A 14,978-nucleotide genomic window follows, 5' to 3' on the forward strand; every position below is an offset into this window, starting at 1 on the left:
TGCTTGGCCTTTTACGGCCCAAGCCAGATGCCATGGCCTCTGTAACAGCATCCAGACAACACCCCACCCCACTGGGGCCACTTGTCCACCACTCTCCTGAGCCTCCTGCGGTGCTAGTGTTGATGGAGGAGGCAGACAGGGTGGTCAGAAAGGAAAAGCAAATCTGAAGGTGGCCAGACTGGGTTTGATGCCCACTCCAGCTACTTAACATGCTGGATAATTTAGGCAAGATGCTTAACCTCTGTGGGTCTTGGTTCTTGTTGGAAGAATTCAATGAAATGAGATCTGTGTAGAGTGGCCAGCATGACCCTGGCACAGAGTAGGTGCCCCGGAGAAGTGACCACAGTAGCCACCCCTTCCAGTGGGCCTCCCTGCCTGCTCCGCCCCTCGGGGCCCCACATTGAGCAGGCTGGGCCTCGGGTTCCAGGGGTTACCTTGGAGACCAGGCTAGCCCTGTAGGCTGCCAGAGCCTTCAGGTATTCCTTTTTTGCCGCTTCAGTCTTCCTCTTGTAGGCCTGAAAGATGCAAGACGGGGGCAGCATTGAGGAGAGGTTACGTGAGCAGGACGCGGTCACCCCCCGCTGTTAGCAGGCCTTCCGCTATTTCCATTCCTTCTTTCCCCTGGAGGCCCCTGAGAGAGGGCCACAGGCATGCAGTCAGTGGGACAGGAAAGCTCTGGTCTGGACCCCAGGCTCTGAGAGTGGAGGACAAGGTGGACTTAGATGTTCTTATTTAACAGATGAGAAAGCAGAGGCCGGAACGGTTAAGTTGCCGTGAACACTGCTGGAACACAAGATTAGAAGGGACCTAACTTTCCACTTTACAGATGGGCGCACTGAGCCCCGTGGAGACCTCTGCGAGAGCCTCTAGTCCTAGAGGCCAGGCCTGGTTCCAGACTTTCCACGTCTGTCCTTGGCCCCAGGACCGCAGAGCTTCAAGGGAAGGTGGCCCAGGGAGGGGTGGAGACCCACCTGCTTCTGCTCCTCTCCCAGGCTGTCCCACATGGAGGCCACGATTTTGGACACATCCCCGAAGGTGGCGCTGGGGTTCTGTCCCTTGATGGCAGCCTGAGTGTCTCTGAAGAAGAGCGCGTAGGCCGACACCGGCTTCTGGGGCTCGTTGGGGTCCTTCTTCTTCTTCTTCTTTGGGTTCTTGGCCTTTTTTCCTGGCTCAGCAGAGGGTCTCTTCTCTCCTGACATCTGCCGGGTGAGAGGAGTCAGAAGCTGAGCCACCAGGGACGCTGCTGCCAGAGGGGACCCACCCCAGCCTCGAGCAGAGCTGAGCTTCTCTCCACGGGCCCGGCCCACGCTGGCCAGGCCCTGTTCACATACGGCACCAACCACCCCAGGTTCAAACACAGGCAGCTTGGGCCGCGCTGCTGGGCTAGACATTCCGTAGGGGGGCGGGGGGCAATGGGCAGGCAGAGAGACAGACAGAGAGACAGACAGATACACACATACGCATACACACCCTGGATAAGGGCCCTGGGTTTTTTGTTTAACTCATTAATGACGATCAGTATGATGGTACAGTTGATTCAAAGAAATAGATAAAGTGCTGAATGGCCTATAGAGCAATAAAACTATCACTTTTAGTGATTAATTTAATCTTTGCTACTGAACAGAAGTCATTTGCACTAATTTGCCTTGTAATCAGACAAACATCGTTTGCATCTCTATCACCTTTTCCTCCAGATAACCTTTACAGAGTATAGCATCTCCTAACCGGTACTAAAGAATGAGTCAGACTAAAGTCACGTAACTGCTCTGTGCCTCAGTTTCCCCATCTGCCAATGGGAGATAATGGCACCTACCAGGGAGAGTTGTGATGAAGACTACACGCATGGACACTTCTGTGCTTAGAACACTGGCCCAGGGAAACTGTTTTAGAAGTGTTTTCTAAGTGAAAAATAAAAATAATACCCATCTGGCCTGTGGTGGGGACCAAGTTATCATGAGGATGGAGCCGGACCGGGATCCAGAGGCGCCCACCCCAGCCAGGAGGTCAGGGTCTCTGCGCCTGCCCGGGCCTCTGTGGAGTCCCACGTGGAAAGGGGGGGGAGGCCCTTAAGAAGAGAGGCAGGAGGTGTGGGATCAAGTCTTGATTCTGCCACCAGCTCCTTGGAAGATTCCCGTCAAGCATGTCCATCCCTGGCCCTTCTAGGCCTCGTTTGCTGCCCCACTTGAACAAGATGCCCTCCAACAGGAGGGGAGATCTGGTCAGTGTCAGGGGAGGGCCAGAGCCTGGACAGCCGGTGAGCGCTCATCCTGACATGTCTTGGAAAGGGCAGGTCCACCCCTGGCTCCAGGGGTCATGTCCCAATGGAGGAGCCCATTGTATAGAGCCCCATCCCAAGGTCAGCGCTGCCCAGAGGCACCACCCTCTGTTGGCCCACCCATCTTTGTCAGAATATTTTCTCCTAAAAGGCCCTAGTGGTCCTGAGATGTGGCTGTGCGGATGTTGCCCACACCATCAATGCCACTGAAATGACCCACTGGCCGTTGAGGTTATAATAAGATTCATTTCCCCCCCAAGATTTTCTTCTTCCTTGTTTTCTAGTGAAAGGTACAGTAACTCTCTCCGAGTCTTTTCTGGAGGTAGGTGATGCCGTTTACACGCAGGCCCGTCATCCTGCCTAGGGGAGGGCACCCTCGCGTCTCCACCCTACCTACCTTGAAATGAGCTTCCGACTCCTCCTCCTGAGTTGAGCTGGAGGGAGAGGGGGTCGCTGACTTGCTCCCCGGGGGCGACGGAGAGCTGTGGGCAATGCCGCTCCGGATGCCCATCTGAGAAATGAGCTGGGACTGGCTGAGGGCGCTCATGTGGCTGGCCAGCATCGCCGGGCGGCCCAGCAGGGGCCCTGGCCGGCCCGAGTCGTAGGCAGCGACCTCCGAGTGGACCATCTCCTGGATCTAAGAGAGGAGGGCAGGATATTTTGAGTTAGGAAAGACCTGTCCTGCCTCAACATCACGTCCGCATGGCGGGGCCCAGGGAGGGGCGTGTGGATGAGAAGTGGAGTGTGGCGGTTCCGTCCACGCTGGGCTGTGGTTTCCCCGTGGACCCCGGAGAGGTGAGTGTCCGTGCTACCCTGAGTCTTGTAGGAGTCGGTGCACCTGTGGGGACCCGGCACCTTGACAGTTTGACAGTCGGTTGACATCCAACCTGGATGGTCAGCATTTCGGGCTTTGCTGGAAAGCTCAGCCCAGCTGAGAACGGATTACTTTATGGTACTGAATCTTCCCTCCTGGAACCTGGCATGTCTGTCTTTATTCACTGCGCAGCATGACAGCAAAGAGCACAGATGCTGGGAGCTGTCTGTGCTTTGAGTCTCGGTTCAGCCACTCAAAAGCTGGGTGACTTTGGCCAAGTTACTTAACCTCTCTGTGCCTTGGTGCTTCCTCCATTTGTGGTTTGTGTTCCAGATTATTATTATTTTTTTCATGAAATAATTTATTTCGATCATCATTTTGACCGTTGCATTTAAGTTTCACACCACAACAACGGCACTTAGGCGTTAACTCTAGGTTTTGCTATTGTCATTGCTCACACCTGGTTTTTTTTAAAAATTTTTTTTTTATTATTCATTTTAGAGAGGAGAGGGAGAGACAGAGAGGAGAGACAGAGACAGAGAAGGGGGGGAGGAGCAGGAAGCATCAACTCCCATATGTGCCTTGACTAGGCAAGCACAGGGTTTCGAACCGGCGACCTCAGCATTTCCAGGTCGACGCTTTATCCACTGCGCCACCACAGGTCAGGGCACACCTGGTTTTTATACCGTGTTTCCCATACTTAATCTGTTTTCATTCACTTCTCAATCAAAGGTAACTGCCTCCCTAAGTAACGCTTTAACCCAAAACTTTGAAATAAGGGAAATTTGCATGACGCTATTTTTGCATAGTGGCCGTATTGATTTAATTTTGGCTGATGCTTCGTAAGCTCTTCTGAGTGGAACACTTTCTGCTTTCTCCAGACAAGTAATATTTTCTACTGTTATTTTTTAGATGATTGGCTCTTTTCCATTGGCCTTTTCTAAAAGACCTTCCTGTTAAAAAACAGATATTGAGTCACCAGGATCTTTGATCTTGTCAGTCATCATTTTGAGCTCTTTAATATCTTCCTTGGATTTGGGGAGGAAAATCTTATTTGATTATCTGCAGGGGTTTTCACTGTATTTTAAAATCCAATAATCACATAATTTATCTAAAAGCAATCTTCCCAGATTTAAAATTCTTCTCCTCACAGAGATACACTAGATAATTGAAGTTTGTAAATTATGGACAGTTTCCCCCCATTTATTGGAGCAGGAGCTTCGAAATGGACCTCCTTCACAGCTGTGGTTTTTGTCTACATGTCCAGGGATTTTTCTTTACGTTTGTATTTCTACTAACTAGGTCAGCATCTTGCACACAGGCCCTTGTTGGGCCTGTTGAATAAAATTAAAGCTAGACCAGTAGAGCTGGGGGTGATTGGGGAATGATGTCCAATATAGCTCAGTGGTCTCCATGGCCAGTGGTAGGACTCTGGGCCGCTTTGCTCCTGTGGTTATAACTCTATTCTCAAAACACATGTGTCAGACCTTTCCTGAATGTCTGCTCTGTGACAGGCATAAGCGGACAAGAGCGCTCTGGGAAGGGGAGAGACCTCCCCACCCTCCACCACTGCTCTTCGGAGCCCCACAGTGAATTAGGAAGACAGACCCTACATCAAGATAAGACACGGCTAGTTATTAATAGATACAATTCAACAAGAGATAGATACAGTCACTAAGCATTCTAGATTTTCTAGGGCATTAAAAATTTTTGTCCTAATATCCCCAAAGTAAAAAGAATATGCCCCCAACATAAGGCCAGCTATTTGAGGATGCCACTGATGTAGGCGCTGGAGGTGTGTTGACCCAGATCCCACTTACCGTCTCCAGCGCTGGGAGTGCCGGCACCTGTCCCCTTCTCCAGAACAGTGTCATTGGCCAAACAAGTGCTGCCTCCCTCCAGAGGCTATGGCACCCCACAAGCCCCGTGCCCCACCCTGCAGCAGACCTCAAACGCTGCCTGACTGGCGCAGGGGCACGAAGGCCAGGCCCCTCCCCCTTCCTCTGTGGTGCAGGTGGCCCAGAGCTCCCGCGCCTCCAGGGGCCTCATCCTTGCCCGGTTCCTTCTTCTGTAGACCCCGATTCCCGCAGTCCCTGCTCCCGGGAGTGCTCCCCCAGTAAACAGTGTTCACAGGAATTCCCATCTCAGGCTCGGGGGCCTCACCTAGGTCTCCCTCCACCGGCCCGCTGGCTTCCTCCTCCACGGACTGCATCCTATTGGGAGTGAACCATGCTCACCCCTCTCCCGCCTTTAAGTGGAAATCCCCCGACTTCCAGGTCTCCTAAAAGCTTCTGTCCCAGCTTCCTCTCTTCCCCACGCAGCCAAACTTCTTCCAAGAACCCTCTGTCCTCAGGTCACTAGATCTCCCCTCCCATCAGCGACTGGCCTGGCATGTGTCTCATTACTGTCTCTGCCACTTTAACCATCTTCATCGTCACCATCCTCATCAGGGGAGGTGGTGAGGACTTAAGCCAGAGGTCTCAAACTCGCGGCCTGTGGGCCGCATGCGGCCCGCCGAACAATTTTGTGTGGCCCGCAGACTAATCCATGAACTACAGTTTCTGGTCGTTTTGTGACACTGAAAAGTGTTGCGTAACAGTTGCCTTTTGTAGACCTAGTGCGGCCCGCCGAACGGCTGTGATCTTGCTCTGCGGCCCACATGCTGAGTTGAGTTTGAGACCCCTGACTTAAGCACTCAATATATGCTTTTATTAAGCACTTAATATGTGCCAGAAACAGGGCATTTAGTCACCATAGATGCCCCAGGAGGTGATATAACTGTCCCCAGCTGAGGAAGCCAAAACTCAAGAGGTTCAGAGAGTAGCTCATGATCACACGGCCACCAAAGGTGAAGGGGCTTTCCCAGACCACACACTTTCTCTCTACGCGATGTCACCTGCCCCAAGACATGCCTCGGTCCCCGACTCCTGAGCCTGCTGCCGCCCCTGCCGCCCCCTTCCCTGTCCAGCGCTGGCTACCTCTCCGGCCAGGCCTCCTTGGTCTTCCTAACCACTGGCCTTCCTCAGGCTCCCTCCAACCTTCCCTCCTTTCTACACTCCATCCCCCACTCACCGTCACCCCTGAGCCTGTGGCTGGTAGGGGGGCGACCCCCTGGGGATGACTCTAAAATCCTATGTCTCACCTATGAAAGTGTTTCATTTAAAGCCAATTTCAGACTTTCAAAGAAAAGCAAGGTGAGCTCACAGGAGGTACACAGAAGTGGGCAGACAACGTCCATCCTTCCACACATTCTAGAACACTCTATGAGCTCACAGGACCCCTTCCCCGATCAGAATCCACCCTGCTCTGCCCAACATGTTCGGCAACCGTTGCCTCTTGTCCTAAGCAGCTATAGCTGATGCTGTGAGGGCCCTGCCCTTTGCCCTTGGATGACCTTGGAGGTCACCCCCCCACCCGCAGAGGGTCACTGCACCTGTTGATGGCTTCCTGCGTCTCATTGCCTGGAAGGCTGAACTATTAAGGCCCCAGGAGTGACCCTCAAGCAGTGAGGAACAGGAGTTTGTGGACAGAACCTCCGTTTCCTGTCCCTTCAATGGGACAATTCTGAGTTGCACCCTTATGCCTCTCAGAGGGTCCTCAGAGGGGTTGCATTCCAGCTGCCACCGAAGTCACAACCTGTCAACCCGCCTTCTACTAGTTTTCTCCTTTTCCTGTCTCCCCTCCCTTCTTCCTTCACAGGGCTTCCTGCAGTCACCCCCCAAACAAACTACTTGCACCCAAACCTTTGTGTCAGGCTCTAATTTAGGGGGACTCCCAAAGAGACATCAGCCTTTCTCAGCCTCCAGCAGGGCTTCCTGGAGTCCAGGTGCCATGCTGGCCACCAGAGTGACCCTTCTGGAGCATAAAATATCTCCTCCCTGCTCAGCATCTTTCTGTAGTTCCTGGGGGCCACTAATATTGTCCTAGCCTTGTAAACGCCCACAGAGATCTCTTCCGTCTTGACCTCTCCAGCCCCTCCTGGGAGCTCCCCAGCGACATGCAGCTTCTCTCTAGAATGGAGGTTTTCTCCCCCTGTGACTCACTGGTCCTTCCTTCCGGTCATCATCTTTTCAGATTTACCTGAAATGTCACCTCCTCAGAGAAGTCTTCCCTGATCGCTTCCTCCTCTGGCCACATCCTCTTCCTGAGCCTTTCCCAGGACTCACCATGGTGGGTACCAAGCATCTGCTTATGTGCAGAAACCCATCATGTGCCTCCCCAGACCTGGGCAGGCAGCCTGGCACACAGCTGGCACTTGGAGGCATCTGGTAACCAACTGACCCTCGCCTCCTGCTTTTCTTGTGAAAGCATATGGACACACCAGGAGGCACACCTGCACCCTCTCCAGGGAGGATGAGACAGAGGAAACGGTAACGAGCTGCTGCTGTGAACATAATTAGGCTCGCCTGGCTTAATAGATTCTCAGGGCTATACAGGAACACAAGGCGTTTTTCACAAATTCCCCATTTGCACGCTCTATGGAGAGCCGCCCCGGGAGCTGAGGGTACCCCACACAGCAGAGAGAGAAGACATTACACCGTTCTCCTTCCCACCTTCTGCTGATTCACAAACCTCGCAGCCTGCCTGCTTCCTCTGAGGCGGGGATGAGGTGTCATTAAACACAGCCTCACACTCCACCTGGGGAACTGGATGTCACTCCCGGAGGCCACACTGCTCTGTTCATCGTGTTCCCTCACTGAAGCCCCTGCCTCCATTCCAGAAGGTTCAGAAACTTCTTTTTTTTTAAAAAAAAAAAAAAAAAAAAAAAAGATTTTATTTATTCATTTGAGAGAGAGAGAGAGAGAGACAGAGAGAGACAGAGAGAGAAGGGAGGGAGGAGCAGAAAGCATCAACTCCCATATGTGCCTTGACCAGGGAAGCCCAGGGTTTTGAACCGGCGACCTCAGTGTTCCAGGTCAATGCTTTTACCCACTGAGGTCAGGCTCAGAAACTTCTTAATCTCCAAGCACAATCAAGTCCCAAAGGAAAATGATCAAGCCACTGACCAGTATTTCATGATCCCTCCTACAGTCTCAGAGTAGCCCCTTATAATGGGGAATATCCTTGTTTTGTAGGCATGGTCACAATAGTCATGATAATATTATTCTATTTAGTGAGGCTTACTGTGCTCCAGGTGCTTCATGAACAAATCTCTGACATAACATTACCACCCCCATTTTACAATAAAGATGCTAAAGCTCAGAGAGGTTAAGTGACTTTCTCAAGGTCACACAGCTAGGAAGTGGAAAAATCAGAATCCTGGCTGTTTCCCAAGACAGATCTTTTCACCACACCCCCACAGATCTTAACGTCTTTAAATGGGTGAAAGGTAATGAACCTGCTCTCACAGGACAACTGTGAAGATCCAATGAAAAGATAACTTTGTAGGGAGACTGGCACATAGTAGGTGTTCAACACAAGAAGATTTCCTTTCCTTCATTCCCTCATGAACTTGCTGAAGGTGTTGAACTTGCTTGAACCAAATCTCAAATGAGTTAAGAAAAGGTCACACACAAGGGAAGATTCTAGAATATGAGAGAAGAGGGAAAACAGGAAGAAAGCTCCAGTGACAATAAAAATTACAGCACAAGGCCTGGCACAGGGGTGCTTCACATTTGTTACATTTATTAGGTTAGTAATCGGCAAACTTCTATAAATGGCCAGACATAAAATATTTTAGGCTTTGAGGGGTAGGTGGCCTCTGTCATAACTACTCAACTCTGCTGTTGTAGCACAAAGTCAGCCCCCGGCAATATGTAAACAAATGGGTGGGACTGTGTTCCAATAAAACTTTATTTATAAGAACAAGCAGAGGGCCAGATTTGGCCTGTGGCCATTGTAGCATATTAGCACAAAATTCGTGTTTTTATTATCTTACAATCTAGAGGCCAGAAGTCCAAAATCAGTCTCATTGGGCTCTAAGAGAGAATCTGTCTGATTTTTTCCTCCTTGATGGATGCCGTTCTTATGCCTAGTCTCGCGGCCCTGTGTCACATGGCCTTTTCTTCCTCTGCTTCCATCATTACATCGGCTACTCCAGGTGTTGGACTCTCTACCCCCCCCCCTTCTTATAAGGATTTGTAATTATATTACTGAGCCCACCCAAATAATCCAGAATAACCTCCCCATCTCAAAATTTTCAGTTTAGTCTCATCTGCAAAATCCCTTTTGCTATGTAAGATAACATACTCCCAGGCTCAGGGGATTAGGACATGGGGGACAATTTGGGGGGATTATTCAATCTACTGCACCCTTCACTCCACACCAGCACAATCTACTCCACCACCACCATGCAAACCTTCCTTTAAGAGGCAACTATTTGAAAATTATTTCCTTTTAGGAAGAAAAGTTCCAGCACAAAAGAGGAGAAAAGAAAGCCAATAGGAAGTCTTCTCCAATCCCCGCCGCCCCTCGCCCGGAATCCTTGTCAGCGAGTATTTCTAATAAACTTTCATGCTTGGCGGGAGATTCTTTGCATGCTGACAAATTTCTCCTGAAATTTGAGATGTCTTGTTCAGAGTAATAGCTACAGTGCCCAGGTGCCCAGCTGCTGTTGTAAAATCAGCAAGCATTTAATTGAAACAAACGACTATAATAATAGTACATTATCCCTGCAGGCCGAGCGCCATCGCAGTTTTAATTATTGAGTTAAGAGTCAGACTAATTTATCCTTTAAAGCAACAGCCCCATTCCTGGTTACACCCGCTCATCCCGTTAAGGATATGAAGGCACCAGCAGGGAAGGTTGTAAACGCAAAGCAATCTGTCCCCTTCTGGCTGGTTTTGCGTTTGAAGAGAGAGTTGCAGGCACTGGGCGCAGAGACACTGGGTCTGGGATGGCCTGGCTCTGGAGTGTGAGATTTCTGCTCAGGCTGGGGTGGGGGCTGCGGTCCGTGTGCTCCCGCCACTGGCTTGCAGGCTCACTCCTCTGCTCCGAGTCTGCGCCAGCTCCCTGCTTTACTCTGAGGAGAAGTCTAGGTCCTTACTAAGCCACAGATCCCTAGAACAACACCCCCACCCCACCCCCCACCCCTCACCCCTGCCCCACCCCGCCACCATCAGCTGGTACCTCTCTGGCCTTCCTTCCCTCTGCTCCCTCCCCACCCCCTTCACTCCACACCAGCACACTCGCCTCCTTACTGTCCCTTAAACCAAGCATGCTGCCACCGCCACCCACTGAGCAAGCCGGCCAGGGCCAAGACTTTTTTTTTTTTTTAATTGTGCAGGTATATGCATTAGAATCCTTACGGTTTTCTGATAGTGCTCTGGTTACAAAGTTGTGTAGACCTTGAGAGTTTGCCCCAGATCCATTTTTTCCTGGAAGCTCTGTTATTTTTAGTATCTTGCAGCTTTTTCAGAACTGCGCCTACCCTCATTGTATCTATGAAGTAGCTGCTATGTGCTGGGCACTGGGCTTCAGGGTGAGTAACACTGGCGAGGTCCCCGCCCCACGGAGCTGACAGTCTCGGGGTGGGGGAGACAGATATCGATCCGTTCCACACCCAAATCAGTATGTAGTCACAGCGTGATGGGTGCTCGAAGGGAAGCCACAGGTCACTGCGAGGCTGTTAGATTCAGACCGGGGTGCAGAAAGGCCCCACTCTGGCCGGTGAGAGGGCCGGGGTGAGGGAGGGGAAGGAGGAGCTTAGAGAACCAGGCACAAGCCAGGCTGGGTGGGATCTTGAGCGCCAGGTGAGGACACCTGGGTTTGATCCTGAGGGTCACTGGGAACCCAGAAAGGGTTTTGGGCAGAGTGGTGACTTCAGTGTTAGAAAGGCCAGCTCGGCTGCCATGTGGCAGGCGGCAGCTTCCAGGGTAGAAAGGGTCGCGGCCATGGGCGGAGATCCACAGAGATGAAAAGGAAGAGACGGGCATGAGAGATGTGGTGGGAGAGGCTCGGGATTGGGAACTGGTGGTCACGGCAGGTGGTTAAGGATGACACCAGCCTGACCTGTGGTGGCGCAGTGGATAAAGTGTCGACCTGGAAATGCTGAGGTCACTGGTTCGAAACCCTGGGCTTGCCTGGTCAAGGCACATATGATAATTATGACACCATATTACCAATGATATTCATAGGCTGGTCACAGGGAAGAAGAGACATGTCCAGCCAGGTGGGGAGGAGTGGTCAGCTGTGGACAGGCTGAGCTTCGGCATAGCACCCAAGTGGGGTCTGCAGGTGGGGATGGTCAATCACATGGTCTGGTGCTTACAGGAGGGCCAGAGTGAGGGGGAGGGGAGGAAATATAGACAACCAGGGTCAATGGCCTCTCCTGGGAGCTCCCCTGGGACCAGGAGGGGAGAGATGGGACAGGAGGCAGATGTCAAAGGGTAACTCTCTATTCAGATGCTATGGGGAAAGTGCAATTGTGGAGGGTGGTGTTCCTGTCACAGTAATGCCCTGATGGGGACCTTAGCTCCAGGACGGCTGGGCCACTGCATGGCTATGACACTCGCAGGCCATAGTCTCAGCTTTGGTCTTAGTCAACCTTTCTAAGAGTCCTGAAGGTCGATGCTGTTCTTCCCACTTTCCAGATGAGCAGAGGGAGTCTCAGAGAAGTGAAGTCCATTGCTCCCTGTCTGCAGCTCACCTGGAGCAGTGTCAGGATCCCAACCGGGGTCTGCCTGACCCCCGAGTCGAAGCTCTTCACGCCTGAGGCAGCGGGGCATGCGTGGGGAGGGCCTGAAAGGAATGTTGCTATCACTACCCCGGGAGCCTGCACAGCATATCTGCCTTGTTTTGGCTACTGCTGAACTCCTAGGGAACTGTTTCTCAAAAACAATGACGAACTACCAGGGACCTGTTGTGAGTAAATCGGAAATGCAGACAAGGCGCGGGGTTCTGGGGAGGCATGATGGTAGTTCCCCGTGTCAGGGGCTCCTAGGACTTCAGGGTATATGGGGGCCAAGGCAGGGATGAAGCTGGGGAAGCCCCAAGGGGCAGGTCACAGGCAATGAGGGCTGCTCCTGCAAAAACTGGGGAGCCTGGTGGCCGTAAGTGGGGGATGGCCTAGCAGGTGTCCTGTGCTCAGGGTAAGAGGTCAAGGGGACTTAGGGCAGACATGACAGACCAGGGTGAGCTGAGGAGGTGGAGCGAGCACTCTTGGTCCCCGGAGGCTGGTAATCAAATGATCTGTCTGAGCTGTGACTCCTCCATTTTCCTAACTTGGCCTTCAGTGCCTGTTTTGAAGGGGGTCTGATGGCCTTGCCCACAGCACAGAATGAGCCCCATTCTGGAAGCATGCTTCGCTTATCCTGCAGGAACCTTTGCTTCTCCACCTGAGTGGCAGAGAGGGTATATTTTACTTCTTTATCTCGTTGTCTGTCTGTCTGTCTACCCCATTGGAACTTAAGCCTCATGGACCAGGGACTGTTGTCTGCTCAGGGCTTGGGAGAGTGTGTGGTACACAGTTGGGGCTCAATAAAAGTTTACAGAATAAATGGACGAGTCCATGAACGATGCCGATGAAAAGAAGCTGAGAATCTTCATGTCTTGTTTAAGGTCTTGCACCTTTAAGCACCAGAGCCAGGATTGGGGTCCAGAAGAAGGGGGTTACTTCCCTTCCAGCTCCCCACACTCAGGCACCTCTTTCCTATTACCAGCCCCCCCAGGCCCCTGGCAGGGACTCTCCCAGACCCCTGTCCTCAGCACCCCTCTCTGCGAATGGGGCAGCTCTGACACTGCTGTCCTAGCTCCCTCCGCCTGGAACCCAGTTCGCCTCCCTAACCCCTACTCACTTTTCAGAACTCAGCTAAAATGTCACCACCTCCAGGAAGCCTTCACTAGCTCTCTAACCTAAACCAGGGTCTCTGGTAATTGCCTCTCATGGCACCCTGTTATTTATTTTTTTTATCTTGTCATGATTGCCGTTATACATTCACCCTCGAGTGTGATTCTGGTCGTGCGCTCCATCTATGAAGAAAGGGACCTGCTTTGCTCAGGGCCGTTTCTCCAGTGTCCAGTGCTAGGCCTGACACACAGCAGGTGCTCAATAGATGTTAAAGGAATGAGCCAGGTAGGCCTGGGAGCTCTGGGCCCCAGGGGGAAACCTTCCCTAAGCGCCACGCCAGGTCCATGGATTCGAGCCCCTAAGTGGGACCTGTTTCCTCCATCCCCCCTCTGGGCATCTGAAGCATGGCATAGCCGGGCTCCTGCCTCCTTCCAGCCTCTCCTCACCCTGCTCCTCACTGGCAGGCAGTCCACACACTGCACACTCCTGCCTCCTTGCCTTTGCTTATTCTGTTCCTTCTGCCAGGAATGCCTCTCCCATCCCCACACATCTAGAGACGGGTCCAAGTCAGCTGGTCCAGCTGTGCCTCTGGGGACCCGAATGACCTTGACCAGCCACTTCATCTTCTGGGCTTCCTCACTTGAGGAGCTCTATGGGGGGATTGGGGAGGATGTGGAATCAGATTTGCATTTCAGAAAGCGACACTGGTGGCTCCAGTGGGAATGAACCAGCTTATGAATGAACCAGAGCAAAAAGACCCGGACAGAGACTCCAGCACCAGCCCGGGGTGTGACAGGGGATGTTGGAGCTGACGGGGCAGTGGGCCTGGATCAGGGACAGTGGGCTTGGATCAGGAGGGGCAGTGAGCCTGGATCAGGGGGGGCAGTGGGCCTGGATGGGGGGCAGTGGGCCTGGATCAGGGACAGTGGGCTTGGATCAGGAAGGGCAATGGGCCTGGATCAGGGGGGGCAGTGGGCCTGGATGGGGGGCATTGGGCCTGGATCAGGGACAGTGGGCCTGGATCAGGGGGGCAGTGGGCCTGGATGGGGGGCAGTGGGCCTGGATCGGGGGGGGCAGTGGGCCTGGATGGGGGGGCAGCAAACCTGGATGGGGGGGCAGTGGGCCTGGATCGGGGGGGGGCAATGGGCCTGGATGGGGGAGCAGCAAGCCTGGATGGGGGGGCAATGGGCCTGGATCGGGGGGGGCAGCGGGCCTGGATGGGGGGGCAGCAAACCTGGATCGGGGGGGCAGTGTGTCTGGATCGGGGGGGCAGTGGGCCTGAATGGGGGGCAGCGGGCCTGGATGGGGGGCAGCAAGCCTGGATGGGGGGGCAATGGGCCTGGATGGGGGGGCAATGGGCCTGGATGGGGGGGATGGGCCTGGATCGGGGGGAGGCAGTGGGCCTGGATGGGGGGGCAATGGGCCTGGATGGGGGGGCAATGGGCCTGGATGGGGGGGATGGGCCTGGATCGGGGGGAGGCAGTGGGCCTGGATGGGGGGGTAGCAAGCCTGGATGGGGGGCAGTGGGCCTGGATGGGGGGCAGTGGGCCTGGATGGGGGGGCAATGGGCCTGGATGGGGGGGCAATGGGCCTGGATGGGGGGGCAGTGGGCCTGGATGGGGGGGCAATGGGCCTGGATGGGGGGGATGGGCCTGGATCGGGGGGAGGCAGTGGGCCTGGATGGGGGGGTAGCAAGCCTGGATGGGGGGCAGTGGGCCTGGATGGGGGACAGTGGGCCTGGATGGGGGGGCAGTGGGCCTGGATGGGGGGCAGTGGGCCTGGATCAGGGGGGGCAGTGGGCCTGGATGGGGGGCAGTGGAGTGGGGAGTTCAGGAGGCAGGCTCAGCACGGCTCAGAGAGTCCTGGAAGGTGTTGGGACCCCATATAAGAGGGAAACACAGGAAAAGGGAAGGGTTAGTCACCTCCTCCCCCTTAACGCTTAGCATTCTCCATTCTGAGTTAGTGCACACGCTAATTAAAACCATCTTTCCAAAGAATTTATTGTAGGATATTCCAAGCTAATTATAAATTCTGTGTAGCTGGTCCCGAGCAGTTGGCTAATGCGGTGTTGAAATCTCTTTGGCCACCCTCGTTTAAATTATTCATCAGACCCTGCAACAGTTGTGAACTGTAATTTAAACAGTCAGCTCATGAATATGCAA

The 14,978-nt window shown here is 53.3% G+C and overlaps 1 protein-coding gene across 5 annotated transcripts in view; it reads right to left on the reverse strand.

Moving 5' to 3' along the window:
• Positions 1-14,978, reverse strand: part of TOX2 (TOX high mobility group box family member 2) — a 152,892-nt gene that overhangs the window by 2,964 nt on the left and 134,950 nt on the right. For all 5 annotated transcript variants that reach the window (XM_066236683.1, XM_066236679.1, XM_066236682.1 and 2 more), the window contains exons 4-6: positions 2,673-2,912; positions 972-1,199; positions 435-515 (exon numbers count right to left, since the gene is read on the reverse strand). In XM_066236683.1, coding sequence (XP_066092780.1) covers positions 435-515; positions 972-1,199; positions 2,673-2,912 — 549 coding nt within the window. The remainder of the gene's footprint in view (positions 1-434; positions 516-971; positions 1,200-2,672; positions 2,913-14,978) is intronic.

This window comes from Saccopteryx bilineata, chromosome 6 (assembly GCF_036850765.1).
Source record: "Saccopteryx bilineata isolate mSacBil1 chromosome 6, mSacBil1_pri_phased_curated, whole genome shotgun sequence".
NCBI classification, from domain to species: Eukaryota; Metazoa; Chordata; class Mammalia; order Chiroptera; family Emballonuridae; genus Saccopteryx; species Saccopteryx bilineata.